General features: G+C 37.3%; 1 protein-coding gene across 7 annotated transcripts in view; it reads right to left on the bottom strand.

Annotated features, from left to right (window-relative positions):
• BRIP1 (BRCA1 interacting helicase 1) overlaps positions 1–16,750 on the bottom strand; it is a 125,425-nt gene that overhangs the window by 28,220 nt on the left and 80,455 nt on the right. For all 7 annotated transcript variants that reach the window (XM_043499402.1, XM_043499409.1, XM_043499404.1 and 4 more), the window contains 2 exons: positions 10,406–10,565; positions 6,133–6,254 (listed from right to left, as the gene is read on the bottom strand). In XM_043499402.1, coding sequence (XP_043355337.1) covers positions 6,133–6,254; positions 10,406–10,565 — 282 coding nt within the window. The remainder of the gene's footprint in view (positions 1–6,132; positions 6,255–10,405; positions 10,566–16,750) is intronic.

Raw genomic sequence — 16,750 nt, 5'->3', positions numbered from 1 at the left:
CTAAATATCAGAGACTGATCTGCATGAAACTCAAGTTTTCATGATTCAGTGCATCATATAAATCAGCTATTCGAGAAAGTAAATTAGCTTTTGACTCAAGTACTAATGCATTCACCTGCCTTAAAAAAAAAAATCTAATTCTTAAATTAGCAGTATCCAAAGAAAACAGTGCCTTAATCCAATTCTGAAGCAAACTGATCACAAAGATTTAGGTAAACTGGCCTAAAGGAAAGCCATCACAATGTATTACTTATGGCAAACACTAAGAAGAGGAGAGAATCCAGGATTTTTATCTATAAGGATCAGTACAAACTCTATATTTTTCCTGATTGTCTTTGTCATACACCGTTTTCAGTGTTTCATGATAGGAACAGTTGAATGCGTGGTCTCAAATGCCATAGTAGGACACCCGCTGCCCCAGTCAATAAAGGAAAAAAAGGACTTAAGCCTGATTAAATGGTTACAACCATAAAATGAATCTGCATCATAAGCAGGATGGCAATTTCTCTGCAGATCAAGTATTATTTAACCTCTTGGCAATAGGACTTGTGATTTTTGGATGCTAACTGCTAATGTAAAATGCAGTAACATAGCCAGCAAAGCTCAAACATTTATGGCAATGGGTTAAGGCTTAATTTGGCCCAACTGTCTATGCACTTACCTAAGAACCTCTATCGCACACAATATTGCTTAAAGTCATGAATGTATTACAGAGATCAGCATTGCTTGGCACTCCAATTTTCATATTTGTAGGTATGTACATACACGTTTTATGAACCTGTAGGTACTAGCGATGACAGTGTTTTGATCATTTAAAACTCAGCAGAATTTAAAAGCATTAAAAGAAAAGTATGAAAATACGCTAAAAACATCCTTTCTAGTTTTGGGGTTATGTATATTGTATATATACCACAAAGACTGTGGGGGCAAACCACAGTTTGCATCTGTTAATCCAAATCAATAGTAGTCAGAATTTTTGTAAACAAACTAACTTCTTTTATATTACTATATTGTGTGCATGTATTATTCTGTATAAATTCAACAGGTCTGGAAAAGAGGGTATATACATCTAAGTATCTGTTTTATGTTAAATTTATTTAATATCAGTCAGTAATACTAAGTGTTTAATCATTCCAAAATAGGAATTGCAGTTCCAAGTGAGAATTGTGATTTTGGCAGCTGCCCTTCATTATCATCAGTCAATTTTATTATAACAACTGGAGTGCCTAATTTCTTTCCTGCACTATAGTACACTTCAGAATTATTTTGCAGCCATGCATGCACTCTCATAAGGCCACAAAATAAATCTACTTCAGGGAGAAGAACTGCCACCATAAAGGTGACAATCTGAGCTCTACTGGCAAAAGGATTAACATAAGTGAGGCTCATCCAGAAATTTCTGAAATATCTGACAAACTTAAAGCTAGGGACAAAGTAAAGAATTCTTCAATTAAATTTACATAGAAGTAGTGCTAACTAGATATCACTTTGAACCTAAGTTGCCTTTTGCTCAACATGTCTACAATAATAACTAGCTTTCCCAGTATTATCTTAGGAGCATTGCCATGCATCAGCCAACTCTTCAGATCTGATGCTAAGAGACTGGTGCATGCCCTTCTCTCATCTAGAATTGATCACTGTGGTGCTTTGTGCAGGGTCACATCTAAATATATATACTCAGAGGTTCAACCTACTTGCAATTGGCAGCTAGTGTTTTTATCCTTGCTTAAAAATTTAGTTTTCTTAAATCTAACTTTTAAAACTAGAAAATATCTCAACATAATATTGATGTTTGCTTTTTAATGAACAGTAATGGTTTGTATTGTCTGGCTTTAGATTTTATTTCAAATCTGGCTGATGTATTAAATTATAATTATATATATATATAAATTAATTTATCCTTGACTCATCTCTTTGGAGTTTAGTGTTTCATATAATACCATTTAGAATATAAAAATCACCCACTTTTGGAGATCACCTACTGCAGGGTCAATGTGGGATGGTTCCAACCACATTACAGAATAAGTGTTGCAAAATTTCATTTAAATATATAAAGGTCTCTAAAATAAAAAATATACCCCTCTAATTACCCTTCTAACTTTAAAATGAGGAACAAGACTTTTTAGTATATGTACATTTTGAGTTTAAAAACACTGTTTGCCAATCTTTTAACCAGGAGGAAAATATTATGGATGAGTAATAAGTGATTTAAAAAAAAAAAAGATTAAGCTAGAAACACTGAAAGAACATTGCGCTAGCAGACACCTTAAACTAATATAATCTTACTAGTCCTTATAGGATGCATGGTTTTTTGTTTTTTTTTTTAACCCAGGCAGCAGTATCTACACATGCATTTTGGACAACAAAGAAATCTTTGATTATGCACTTAAAATGCAGAATGCATCCCAAAAACTAAAGAAGCTAAGTCAGTTTGGGTTATCAAGTCCAAACTTATTACTTTTTTGTTTGATTTGGCTTACTTATAACCAGTTTCTGGCAGCTCTACTATTTGTTTATTATGTGATATTTCATTTTGGTTGTTAGCTCTGTACAGCATTATGAGTTTATTTTATAAAGCACCTTTCAAAGTTATGTAGTAGTAATGGTGGTGGCTATTATCACTGGGAAAGAAAAGGAACCAACAGCTGGATGACTGTTTAGCTGGCACATAGAGAACACTAATAAATAGTGTTACAAATAAATTTGAATAATATGGGTTCTTATGTTTATTTGGTACTGCAACCTCTACATTCCTGACTAGATCAACCAGCCTCCCTTTATCATAAGGGTGGAAACTCTGGAATTCTACACTTAGTAGAGATAGTTAACTCTAATTAGTAACTCAAAGAACTCAAATCAGTTGTGTATAAAACATTTAATGCAAACATGGATATATTTTAACGTTAATACTCTTTGTATACTCAGATCCCGAAAGGGGGAAAATCCCTATTTATTTTGGATTATACTGATAAGGATGACCCTCTGGCTTTATATATTGTAGGAACCACAACATTTTATTTTTTACAAAGACTTTCTTCTTCGCTCATTACTTAGTATCCATATGTGCCTAGAGATTAACCAGACACACAAATGCTAATCTTTTCCACTATATTGCTGTATCTCTTAGTCTTGATTTTATGGAAGAGGATGCTCATTGAAAAATGTACTTGGAGGATGACACTGATTTTGTATTTAAACAATTGCCTCATTTTAGAGGATTTGCATCCACTTCCAAACAGTGTTAACTTATTATGGTGCAATATTTACAAAATAAAAACAGACACTTTGGTGGCAATATTTTTAGGGTTGTGAAACAGTCATATTGAAGACAAAAGTACAATTTTAAATGTGGCCAGGTGTTGCTACTGCCACCTTCGAAATCAACAGCAAAACATGCATATTTCTTGGAACTGGTGGGTATTTTCTAGTAAGTTACTGTGCTAAAGGAGTTTATCATGAAACAGTGAACTTGTGTCATTGACATTCACTTTGAGCACAAGAACAGCTTTGCTGTTGCCTACACTCTTGACTTCTCTCTTCACTTCAAACACTTTTCATCACACTGAACACTTCTTCCATTGGTCTGTTTGTTACTAGTAAACCAAGAGCAAATTCTACTCTGTGTAGCAATACATCTTTGGGTGTAAATCAGGCACCCATAAAGCAATTATAGCAGTAAAAGAAAAATACTTCCAATGTTGTGAGTTGAAAAGTGGTAAATACCCCTAAATAATTAAAGCTAACAAATGTCAACAGCAAGATATCATATTGCATGTAAGGAAAACACTGATTTCTTCAGTTACAAAAGGGTCATATGAAAAAAAACCAGCAGTCACATAATCTGTTCACTGAAATATTGTGCTTAGATTTTCAATATTAAGATTGGTAGCACTTGCTTAACTGAACAGTGAAATAAATGGCTTCAGACACTTTGGGGAACTTTTACTTATGGGAACTCTGATCTGTATTTTCTTTATTCCTCAGTTAGATTATACAAATCTATTCGTATAATTTAGTAATGCAATTATCTGATTTATCTTGCTCATGAGGCAACTCATGTCATTTTTTACTGGAGGATGTGTCAAAGTTTTATGTTATTCATGGATAAAGCAAGTTGACAAGAGGTATAGTCATGCTGTAAGATGTGTTTATTCAGGTTTTCAATTAGTCTATTAATTGAGTTTCCTCATTTCTGCTTCTCTCAGGGGAGAGGCTGAGAGTCATGAAATATGCCACCAGTTAGTGGAGGGAAACGACTTACCAAGCACTCAGGGCTGGTCTATACTTAAGCTGTAAATTGACTTTTAAGTTACACTACTTCAGTTACGTAACTGAAGTTGATGCAACTTAGGTTGACTTACAGTGGTGTCTACACCACGCTATGTCGACGAGAGATGCTCTCCCGCTGACTTATCTTCTGCCTCTCAGGGAGGTGGAGTACAGACCTCGATGGGAGAGTACTCTGCTATCAACTTAGCTTGTCTTCACCAGACCCACTAAATCGACACCACTGCATCGATGGCAGCAGTGCCAATTTAGCCGGAAGTATAGACAAGCCCTCAGAACCAAATCTCTCATTGAATTTGATTAACAGAGGACCAAAACTATAACACCACAGGTTTCAGAGTAGCAGCCGTGTTAGTCTGTATTCGCAAAAAGAAAAGGAGTACTTGTGGCATCTTAGAGACTAAAATTTATTAGAGCATAAGCTTTCGTGAGCTACAGCTCATGAGCTGTAGCTCACGAAAGCTTATGCTCTAATAAATTTGTTAGTCTCTAAGGTGCCACAAGTACTCCTTTTCTTATAACACCACAAACATTGCAAATGAGGACTAAGACAATTATGTGGCAAAGCTTTCACAACTCCTGTCTGTATACCAGAGTTTCCCCAGTGCGTCAGGTTCCTCTTCTTCATGAATACTTAATCTTCCCACTGACTACCCCCCAATCCAGGAAGGACTGAAACAACAATCAGGGTTGCAAAGGACGAAAAAAAAGTCTGTATTAGTTACATGTCTAATGGGTACTCTTTTTATTTGGGTACATACATTGCAAGTCAGTCTTTCTCAGATTACTCATTACATCTTTCTTTCATACTTTATTATTTTTAATCCCTTTACAAAACATAATGGACCTAAACATGAACCCTTTACTCCCACTGATGAGCAGTTACTGACACAAGCAGTCCCACCAAAATCAGTGAGTATACTCACATGAATAACTTCTCAGCAATGTAAGGGGTTGACACTTTGGTCAATTCAAAGATACAAACTGACCCAGAAATTTAGTTAATTTAGGCCTACGACTACATTCAGAAGCCACTTTAAGATCTATGCCTCAAATCAGCTGAAGCTGAATCATCAAAAAAAAAGCAATGTTCTCAATTTCCAGGAAGAGATCATTTCATATAATAATTTCACACCTTAAAGAAGCAAGCTAAATATCAACATTAGCTTTGGAAAAAAGATTTACTATTCTACTCCCAGGCTAAATGAAGAGTGCTACACACACATAGCAATGTTGAAGGAGGCAATGGGGATTGAAGAGGAGACATGCAGCAACCAACAATGAAAGAATGTATGAAAATCTTTCATCTCTATGTTATATTTATATATTTACCTCTCAACCTATTTTACCCATCTTAACATTCTTACTTTAATTTGTATCTGTTATTTATTTTCTTAGGAAACAACCTCAAATAGATTAAAAAATAATCTTTTCCCCATCAATTATATTGGATCTGAGCTACCACATATCCTGCTATATCAGATAAATCAAGGAGTCTTTATCTGTGCAACAGGCATAGCCTTTGAAATAAGGAGGGGAAACTGTACCATAGCTGGTAAAAATGGAGCCAGTGGGCACTTTGAATGTAAAAACACTGTGACTAGCTGTGTTTAAACAATGGCTTAAAATTAATTTATTGTAGTATGTAGTATTAACAAGTGTTAAAATCTAAAAATAGAAGCCACATAACCTCTCAATTTTACCATGTAGAAAGCATGCTGAAGAATTCAAAATGAGGTCAGGGGAGAGTCCTGAACAAAATTTGGTAATATGGTTTCCGTACATGATAAAGTATTTTAGACAAATTTAAGTTACAAATCTTTTAGTTAAGTGTTGATATCCTACCTGAAGGTCTTTCACATTTGGAAATGGAATACCAATAGTTATAACAGCACGGGCATTGTCATCAGAGAAATCCAAGCCTTCACTAACTTTACCTCTGCATACTGCTATCAGAAGTGCTCCATCTTGAACAAAGCAAAGAAGAATTAACAATCATTCTGGGAATAAATCATCAATTATCAGAAGGCAGTTTTACGGTATTCTTTGATAAAACTGAAGTTAAAACAGCATAATGCAGTGTGTATCAGTTTGAAAAAAGTAAGCTGGAATAAAAATACATGCTTTTTTTACAGAAGCATTATGGTAGCTAATATAATTTAGACAAATAATATTGATGAGCTGAATTTGCCATTTTCATATTATGTTTCCAAGAGGCACTATATAATATAGAAGTGCATCATAGGGGAAAAACTGTACCTACCTATAGCAATAGTGCTTTAAATTTATCATTTCAATAATGATATTCTCTTGTTCCTCTTTCTTACTATTATGTGTATTGACTGAACTGATATGTAGCGTATTTTTTTAATAAAATGTGTCACGTTAAGTTTGTAAGACAATGCACTGTAAATATGTTTCTGTGCTTTGCAAAATGATGGTTTTGCTCAGAAATTAACAGGGTAAATATTACATTTGCTGTACACATCTGGAGTCTATACTGGACAGAAAGTCTACTGTAAGAATAATTAAGGATCCAGTTATCTGAGAGACCACTGTTGCAGTTAAATTAGGAGAATCTTGCCGTCACTTCAGGGGTTGAACTCTTCAGGAATGACAGCAGAATCTTCTCAGTGGGGAAGAGGAAGTTACTTGAATGCAAAGGGGACGGACCCAGACCTGGAAGGAGGAGGTGGCAGTGGAGGGAGTAGATTGGGACAGGGAGCCTGGAAGCAGGAGTGCAGAGGGGAAATTGGAAACAGAGTGGATGAGGAGCCAGTGGGGATGCTTAGGACTGGGAAAGAGCCTGGGGAGATAGGACAAGGAGTTTGGGGTGGATCCCAGGAAGAGGAAAACTGAGATCAAATTAGGAGCCTTGGAGATAGACTGAGACTAGAAGCCTGGTAGTTGAGACTAGGATACGTCATGGCAGCCCACAGGGAGAGACTGGGACTGGCTAGGCAAGGAGTCAGCAGGTAGAAGAGGAGGTAGAAATGGTTACTTACCAGTACATTATTCATAGATACTAAGGTCAGAAGGGACCATTCTGATCATCTAGTCCGACCTCCTGCACAGCGCAGGCCACAGATCTCACCCACCCACTCCTACAAAAAACCTCACCTATGTCTGAGCTATTGAAGTCCTTAAATCATGGTTTAAAGACTTCAAGGAGCAGAGAAGTCTCCCTCAAGTCACCCATGCCCCATGCTATAGAGGAAGGCGAAAAACCTCCAGGGCCTCTCCAATCTGCCCTGGAGGAAAATTCCTTCCCGATCCCAAATATGGCGATCAGCTAAACCCTGAGCATATGGGCAAGATTCACCAGCCAGATACCCAGGAAAGAATTTTCTGTAGTAACAACATTAATCCATTATTCTTTGAGATGTGCTGTGTGCATATACATTCCATAGTAGGTGTATGTGCACTCAATGTACTAGAGTCAGACTTTTGCCAGAAGTACCAGCAGCCGGGGCATACATCCCTGCTATCCTCATGCACACAGCCAAAGGTATAAAGGGGTGTGGGTGCTGCCTCCTTCTCCATTCCTTCTAATGAATATCCAAAGTAGTGGGGAAAGTGGGAGGGTTGTGGAACACATATGTGCACAACACATCTTGAAAAACAAGTTACTGTACAGGTAATCTTTTTTATTTTCTTTTGAGCAATTGTGCACATATACATTCCGTAGCAGGTGACTTAACAGCAGTTTCCTTGCAGGTGGTGGGACTCTAGTTTACTTGAAAAGAAGACTGCAGCACCAACCTGATGAAGTTTGCATCAGCTTGATAAATTGTGTCTGGTTTGACAACAATATTGCAGCTTTATAAATGCATACTATAGGTATGTTACTTCAAAAGGCTGATGAAGCGGAATGAGCCGTAGTAGAATGGAGGAGGAGGAGGAGACCTTTACTCGATCACAGCAGAACTCGATACAGTCAGAAATCCAATGTGATATGTGCTGGGCTGTAACAGGTTTCCCTTTCATCATAGGCTACAAAAAATCCTGGAGATAATCTGATTGTGCAGTCCAGGTAGAAGGACAGAGCACTTCAAACGCCTAGAATATGGAGCTTTTCCTCAGCCTTGTTAGAGTGGGGCTTTGGAAAGAATATTTGGAAATGTATAATCTGGTTTAGGTGGAATGCCGAGACAACCTTAAGCACAAACTTAGGGAGTGACCTAGAAGAGACCTTGTCCTTGTGAAATATCATGTAAGGAGGGTCAGCTAAAAGAGTTTGAAGCTCAGACATCCTCCTCGCAGAAGTAATTGAGAGCAAAAATACTACTTTCGTTGACAGCAATGGTAAGGAAGCTGTTTCCAATAGTTGAAAGGAAAAACCCATTAGGAGTGACAATACCGAATTCATGTCCCCTGAAGGTACTGGTTCAGAGACAATAGGGTAAACATGAATAAGTCATTTAAAAAACTTGGTTACCAAAGGTTGTGAAAAGATGGGGGAAAATCCTTCCATTGGTGGGTATAATGTATGGAATCTCACTGAACTGAGAGGCAGAAGATTTCAGATGCAGCAGGTAGTCTGATACATGTCTGATCTCTGTGCAAATTGGTGACAGCTGATGAGATTTGGTGCAGACTGAAAATCTCTTCCATTTTGTTGCATAAGGGGCTCTAGTGGATTCCTTTCTGCTGTTTATCAAAATGGAATGGACATCCTGAGAGCAGACTTTCTCTACATTGCTGTACCAGAAATCATCCAAGCCATAAAGTGGAGAGATTGTAGGCTAGGGTGCAGTGCTTTGCCCTGGTTCTGCAAGAAGGGATCCTCAACTATAGCTAGAGCTATGGGCAGTTGAATTGAGAGCTGATGTAGGTCCATGTACCTGTACTGCCTTGGCCAACCAGATGCTACGAGGTCTCTTCCTCATTTCCTGATTAGCCTTGGAATTGGAGGATCTGGAGGGAATGGATACAGCAGATGACTAGAGAAGAAGAAAAGCATGCGTCATGGAACCCAGGCTGTGATCTGCCCTGGAGAAGAATTTCCTGCATTTGTGGTTCAGAAAGGTTGCAAAGAGATCTATTACTTGGTATCCCTACTGAGAGAAAAATCTCTTGCAAAATCTCCTCCTTTACTGACCACTCACGATGGTCTCTGAAGTGTCTGCTGAGAGAATTTGGAACGGAATCCTCATCCCTGAGAGGTGAAATGCCTTTAGCAAAAATTAGACAAGGTCGCTGAGGTAATATCTTTTATTGGACCAACTTCTGTTGGTAAGAAAGTGTTCTTTATGCAGCAGTTCCACAAATGGATCATCTTTTGGAAAAGCTAAATCAACCCTGCACCTTCCTTCTTGTTGAGAGAAAACATAGAAGTGGTGTTGTTGATAGGAACTTGAACCACCTGATTACTTATGGTGATAATAAAACTTTCACAGCCCGAATACATTTATGTGGAGAGAAGTCTCCTGTGATGTGACAAGTGCCTTAGCCTGAAGTTGCCCCAGACTGGTATCCTAGCTCCTGGAGGACATATCTGTTACAAGAGTAATTGTTATCTCTGGTGGTAAGAAAGGAACACCTTTGCAGACATTCTGGGGATCTATCCATCAACTCATGGACTGAAGCACTCTTGCAGGTACGCAAATCAGCATGTCCAGAGAGCATCTGCTTGGATGGTATACTGAGCAAAGCCAGGCCTGGAGATACCCAAGGTGAAGGCTGGCAAAAGTCTCTGACTTGAGTGCATTTGGTGCACGCACATCTATGGTAGAACGTACATGTGCACAATCACTCAAAGAGCAGGGCTCCTGTGAACAGGAGTATGTGATAATGTAATTAAAGATTGTATCATTGTATGCACAAGGGGGCATAAAGGTTAATACTGGCATTTCCTAAATTCATAGTGTTTGACTTTGCATACTTAATGTTATTTTAACAAAGTTTTTTGTGTGTAATATATGAATACATTACATACAAACCATCAGGCACAACTCCCCTAAAATCCAAAAATATCATATCATATAGTAAAATAAATTGTACATCATCATTTTAGTCTGACTTTTAAAATATCAGCCACACTTTCTACCTGAAAAGTCTACGTTAACTACTTAACGTGAGCTAAAAATTCATTCAGACATCCTCACTGTCCAATTACCTTTTCCTCCTTTATATTTTATTGCATCATAGTATAATTGGAGCAGTGCATCAAAGTCAGCCTTGTCTCCTCCTTTAGGCTCTGCAATGACTGTCTTAACCAGCTCCAAGTTTCTCCATAAACCAGTGTGCATCCAGCGATCTTTTAATTTATCCAGCAACTAAACAAACAAACATACAAAAAAAATATGTAAGAGTACCATAGTGAATATTCAGGTTTCAGAGTAGCAGCCGTGTTAGTCTGTATTTGCAAAAAGAAAAGGAGTACTTGTGGCACCTTAGAGACTAAAATTTATTTGAGCATAAGCTTTCGTGAGCTACAGCTTACTTCACTGGATGCATTCAGTGGAAAATACAGCGGGGAGATTTATATACACAGAGAACAAGAAACAATGGGTGTTACCATACACACTGTAAGGAGAGTGATAACTTAAGATGAACTATTACCAGCAGGAGAGCAGGGGGAGAAAACCTTTTGTAGTGATAATCAAGGTGGGCCATTTCCAGCAGTTGACAAGAACGTCTGAGGAACAGTGGGGGGGTGGGAAGGGGGGAATAACATGGGAAAATAGTTTTACTTTGTGTAATGACCCATCCACTCCCTCCGATGAAGTGAGCTGTAGCTCACGAAAGCTTATGCTCAAATAAATTTGTTAGTCTCTAAGTTGCCACAAGTACTCCTTTTCTTATAGTGAATATTCAGTCACTTAATTTTTCAAAAGGCTCTAAAACATACTAAACATGTCCCCAATAAAATGCACAATAAAAATACCAATCACAACTTTATAAAATGCATACTGTTCAGTATTTGTCAATATTAGTCATAACTTGACACTCTGGAAATTTGTGCAATTTGAATGTAAGCAATTGCACTTCAAAATCCAAATATTTATGCTCTCCACTGCTGCAACTTTATATACTTATGCCTTGCAATTCTCAAAAAAGAAATGAAATATCTTGTGACAGGTGTTGTACCGATGGATTCTTAAAGTAATAAACACAGTGAAGGCAATTCAGTATGAGTAAATTTTATTTAGTGAAGGCATATGAAATGCACAAAAAAGCTTACAATCACATTTTTTCATATAGTCCTAAAAAAATCAATTGCGATTAATCGCACTGTTAAACAATAGAATACCATTTATTTAAATATTTTTGGATGTTTTCTACATTTTCAAGGATATTGATTTTAATTACAATACAAAATGTACAGTGCTCATATATGCTTTATATTTATTTTTGATTACAAGTATTTTTAATGTAAAAAAATTAAAAATAGTATTTTTCAATTCACTTAATACAAGTACTGCAATGCAATCTCTATCATGAAAGTTGAACTTACAAACGTAGAATTATGTACAAAAAAACCTGCATTCAAAAATAAAACGAAAACTTTAGAGCCTGCAAGTTCACTTAGTCCTACTTCTTGTTCAGCCAATCACGAAAACAAACAAGTTTGTTTCTACATTTGCAGGAGATAATGCTGCCCGCTTCTTGTTTATGTCACCTGAAAGTGAGAACAGGCGTTCTCATGGCAACACTGTAGCCAGTGTCACAAGATATTTACATGCCAGATGCACCAAAAATTCATATGTCCCTTCACACTTCAACCATCATTCCAGAGGACATGCGACCATGCTGATGATGGCTTCTGATTGATAACAATTCAAAGCGGTGCAGACCGACGCATGTTCATTTTCATTATCTGAGTCAGTTGCCCCCAGCAGAAGGTTGATTTTCTTTTTGGTGGTTTGGGTTCTATAGTTTCCGCATCAGAATGTTGCTCTTTTAAAAGACTTCTGAAAGCATGCTCCATACCTTGTCCCTCTCAGATTTTGGAAGGCACTTCAGATTCTTAAATCATAGAATATCAGGGTTGGAAGGGACCTCAGCAGGACCTCTATGAATATGGGTAAAACAGAGCAGGGGATATACAATTCTCCCCCCAAGGAGTTCAGTCACAAATTTAATTAAAAAAATAATGCATCATCAGCACAGAAGTATGTCCTTTGGAATGGTGGCCAAAGCGTGAAGGACCCTGTGAATATTTAGCATATATGGCATGTAAATATCTTGCAACTCTGGCTACAAAAGAGCCATGCAAATGCCTGTTCTCACTTTCTGGTGACACTGTAAATAAAAAGAGGGCAACATTATCTCCTGTAAATGTAAACAAACTTGTTTGTCTTAACAATTTGCTGAAGAAGTAGGACTGAGTGGACTTGTAGGCTCTGATGTTTTACATTGTTTTGTTTTTGAGTGCAGTTATGTAACAAAAAAAATTTACATTTGTAAATTGCACTTTCACAACCAAGAGATTGCACTACATTACTTGTATGAAGTGAATTGAAAATACTGTTAATTTTGTTTATTATTTGTAATAAAAATAATATTCACTTTGATTTCAATTACCACACACAATACAATATATATGAAAATGTAAAAAAAAATCCAAAATATTTAATAAATTTCAATTGGTATTCTATTGTTTTAACAGTGCAATTAAAACTGATTGTGTTTAATTTTTTTTTGAGTTCATCAAGTGAGTTAACTGCGATTAATTGACAGCCCTAATTTCCACAGCTCCCTCCCCCACATCTTTGACAGGCCCCTGATTCTTCATGCCTTCATTTCCTCACTTTACACTGTATCCCAACCCGTAAAGCCATTAAGCCACATCATGATATGATGCTATGTAAGGCATGATGGCTACCAGTTTTGTAGCTGAAAACGGGGCTGGACTTTGGGAATCTGTGACTTCAAGAGAAGAAATGAGCAGGAAGAGACAAAGAGCAGGGGAGGAAACCCTGTTTACGGGTAAAGAACAAACGATTTGTCTAATATACTGAGGGGTACAGAAAGATGCCGTGGTATCCTTCACCTGGGGAGACAAGCTGCCTATGGGCTTGGTCTCATAAAAGGAGGGTCTCAGTCATCCTGGCTGGAAAATGCTGTGAGGACTTTGAATAAAAGTACTTTATTAGATAAGAGGGCATCTTGTCAATTATGTTTAGGCTCCAGAATGTATGTTATGATTTTATTTTACATGTAACCTTTTGCTTCCATTAATCCACTTGCTATCTTTTTAATCTCTGGTCTTTGTTACACGTATACTTGATTTCTCTACAAGTAAATCTAAGTGCTGTTTGCTAAGTAGAGCTGTGTCCTAAAATGAAACTGATAAGCTGGTGTGTACAATTCTTTTGGGAGTAACAGATCAGTGAATGCTGCGCATGTCCAGTGGAACAGGGCAGGTGGTAGTGAGGTGCCTTACAACCCTGGGTACCCCAGGAAAACATCAGAGTCCATCAAAGCAACACACCTTAAATGTCAGAGTGGCCACTACTGAGCACCATGTTGTACTCCGTCAAAGCAAGGGATTGTTGAAAGAAAAGAAAGTAGGAAATTACTTGCTTCTCAGATTGCCAGCTAGAAAGAACAAAGACAGGAGAGACCCACGGCTGGGGTTGAAACCAAAGATGCTGTTTTCATCTGACATCTTCTGGATCCTAAGAGCTCTAGTTTACAATACTTTTAAATTATCTCAAATAAACTTGACAAAAAGTTAGAAATAAAAAGTATGGACATACCATTTAACAACAGCTGTACCTAACAGATTGTAGTCTCTGCATTTGATATCCCAAATTAGCACAGGTTAGCCCCTTTGTAAGCAAGTAGTTTGCTTGCTTTACATGCTCTCTATACTTAATGAAAATGTATATTAAATCTAAAACCAAAAAAAGTATGGAATGAACACAGGCTCTTGGAGATTGATTGGCTGGGGGCAATTATGCCATTAGTTATCGTCACTTCCCCTTCTCTCACCAATCCCCTGTTTGAATTTTATCAACCTACAGAGCAAGACACCCAGAGATCCATTCCTTCACCTGATCGTTTTGCCTGATGATGCATAACACACCTCTCAAGACACCAGAATGGCAACACACATTTGATATTAATGGAGGTTATGTAGATCTGGTTCAATGGACAGAAATAACTATTTTAAGTTAGGTTTCAGAGTAGCAGCCGTGTTAGTCTGTATCCGCAAAAAGAAAAGGAGGACTTGTGGCACCTTAGAGACTAACAAATTTATTTGAGTATAAGCTTCCGTGAGCTACAGCTCACTTCATCGGAATACATCACAAAAGCTTATGCTCAAATAAATTTGTTAGTCTCTAAGGTGCTACAAGTCCTCCTTTTCTTCTTATTTTAAGTTAATTTCTCTTACTGCTGAATGATCACTAGTATTTTTCTCAACAATTCTGCAGTACAACCACCTGATTTCATATATTCAAAGATTTTTAAGTTCACAGTTCAACTCTGTAATAAGGATTATGCTTTTCATAGTCAAACCCTGACTTTTTGTCAGTCCTCTGCCACCCTCTTCAACTCCACTCACCGTACGCTGTTTCAGTCCTTTGCCTCAGGTTGTGCAAACTGCTCCCTCTGGAAACTTGACCAATCCCTAACTCCCCCCAGGAAGGAGAGACCTACACATGAATTCATCCCATCAGGTTTGAACTCCAGAGTGGAGGGCATAAAAATCTCTGACAAGGAGAAACTGAATCTCTTTTATGCTGTCTGGATTCCGAGGGTCAAAGATTCCTAAACATAAACAAAGAGATCCCCATGCTGCTTGGAATGGGTTAACCTCCAAAGACACTTTGAACTGAAAGATTATTACAACTATGTCACCTTTTGGATCACAGACAAACCCATTTGTGTATATATGCCTGCTTGCCTTAACCTGTAATAACTCATTTCTATTTCCCAGTTAAAAACTTTTAAATAGTTTATTACAGGATTGGCTATAGGCTTTGTCTTTGATATGAGATGTAAGATACAACCTGACCTGGGATAAGTGACTGGCCTCTTGGAACTGGGAGCAACTTGAATATTTTGTGAATTATGGTGTAAATGACCATTTATCACATAATTCAGCTTGCCAGGGCAGCAAGATAGACTGGAGTGTCTAAGGGGACTGTCTGTGACTCCATTATAAGACTATTTTAGTACTTTGGGCACTCACATTTGTTACTGGGTTGGTGAACTCTAATTACAGAACATACAACAAGTTTGGGGTATCTTCCCTGCTTTTAGACAGTCTGCCCTGAGGCTGGCACTCTCACTCATGAGCCATTACAGACTGCATGACAGTATACATGTCTAAAGAACAAAATGGGTACATTTTATCCATTATCCTGTAATAAGCAGGAAGATTTTGCTTTTATAGTATGTAAAACACTGATTCCAGTTCACAAATTAACAACTAGAAACTTTGGATCAGAAAGTTTACAAACAGAATGATTCAACTTCTTGTTAATGCAAAAACCACATGATAATAAGGAGAATTAATATGCAGCAGGGTAATCAACCTCTCACTGGGTTACTTCAAAATTTCACACTCTATCAACAATAAATAGGTCCCACTTTCAAAGATTTTATCTATATATAAACTGTAGACACTGTATAAATCTCCACAGATTTTTTAAAAATCTGAAATTCACCCAGTCAATCCTACTGTATTCTTCTCATTTTAAAAAGAAATAACTTCCACTCACTATCAGCAAAGACTGTATTAGAACATTTTTCATCCAGATCCATCAGAAAATATCTGCAAAGCCAAAGTTCTTTCCACTTTTATGGAAGCAGCATTGTCTACCTCTCCCCTTTGAGGAATATACTCAAAGTCCCTGCTGGCCCTTGATGACTTCAGGATTGTCTTTTAACTGACAGTTAATATCTGCCACGACAGCCGCAAGTCTACCTTCTGTATGTAAAAATGCAGATTATGAATATAATTAATATTTGGCAAAGATAAAACAATTTCATATAAAATGTATTTATTCCATTTTAATGGTGTTTGCCATATATAGGATCTTTCTCGTATACAGAAAAGGTATGCAAATTCTTTTATAAACATGATACGCACTCACACTATACACACAGACACAATAATGAGTGCTATAGAGATACCTATAAATAAAAATAAATAAAATATCACACACATCCATGCTTCATAGGAACTGTGAACTCAAGTGCAGGGTTATAATGAAAAACAATAGCACTCTGGGTTGGAAAAACACAAATAAGAGTGGGGTATAATGCCAGAAACCACATGAGGAGGCCATTAATGCCCACTGTCAGTCACTTTCTCTACCCAGGGGAATAATAGTTTTTGCAGGCAAGGCAGTCTATATATGTTTTATTAAACCCTTTAAATATGGACTCTTTAATGGTTCTATAAATAAAATTAGGTTTTCCTCCAAGAAAGCAGAAAATCTTTTTAGGCAAGTAGAATCTGCTATCTTCCCAGAAACTGATGGATGTTTATTTGATATTTTTT

The sequence above is a fragment of the Dermochelys coriacea genome, chromosome 17, assembly GCF_009764565.3.
Source record: "Dermochelys coriacea isolate rDerCor1 chromosome 17, rDerCor1.pri.v4, whole genome shotgun sequence".
In the NCBI taxonomy this organism is placed as follows: Eukaryota; Metazoa; Chordata; order Testudines; family Dermochelyidae; genus Dermochelys; species Dermochelys coriacea.
Note: the sequence above shows the minus strand (reverse complement) of the source record. Positions and strands in the feature narration are given on the sequence as shown.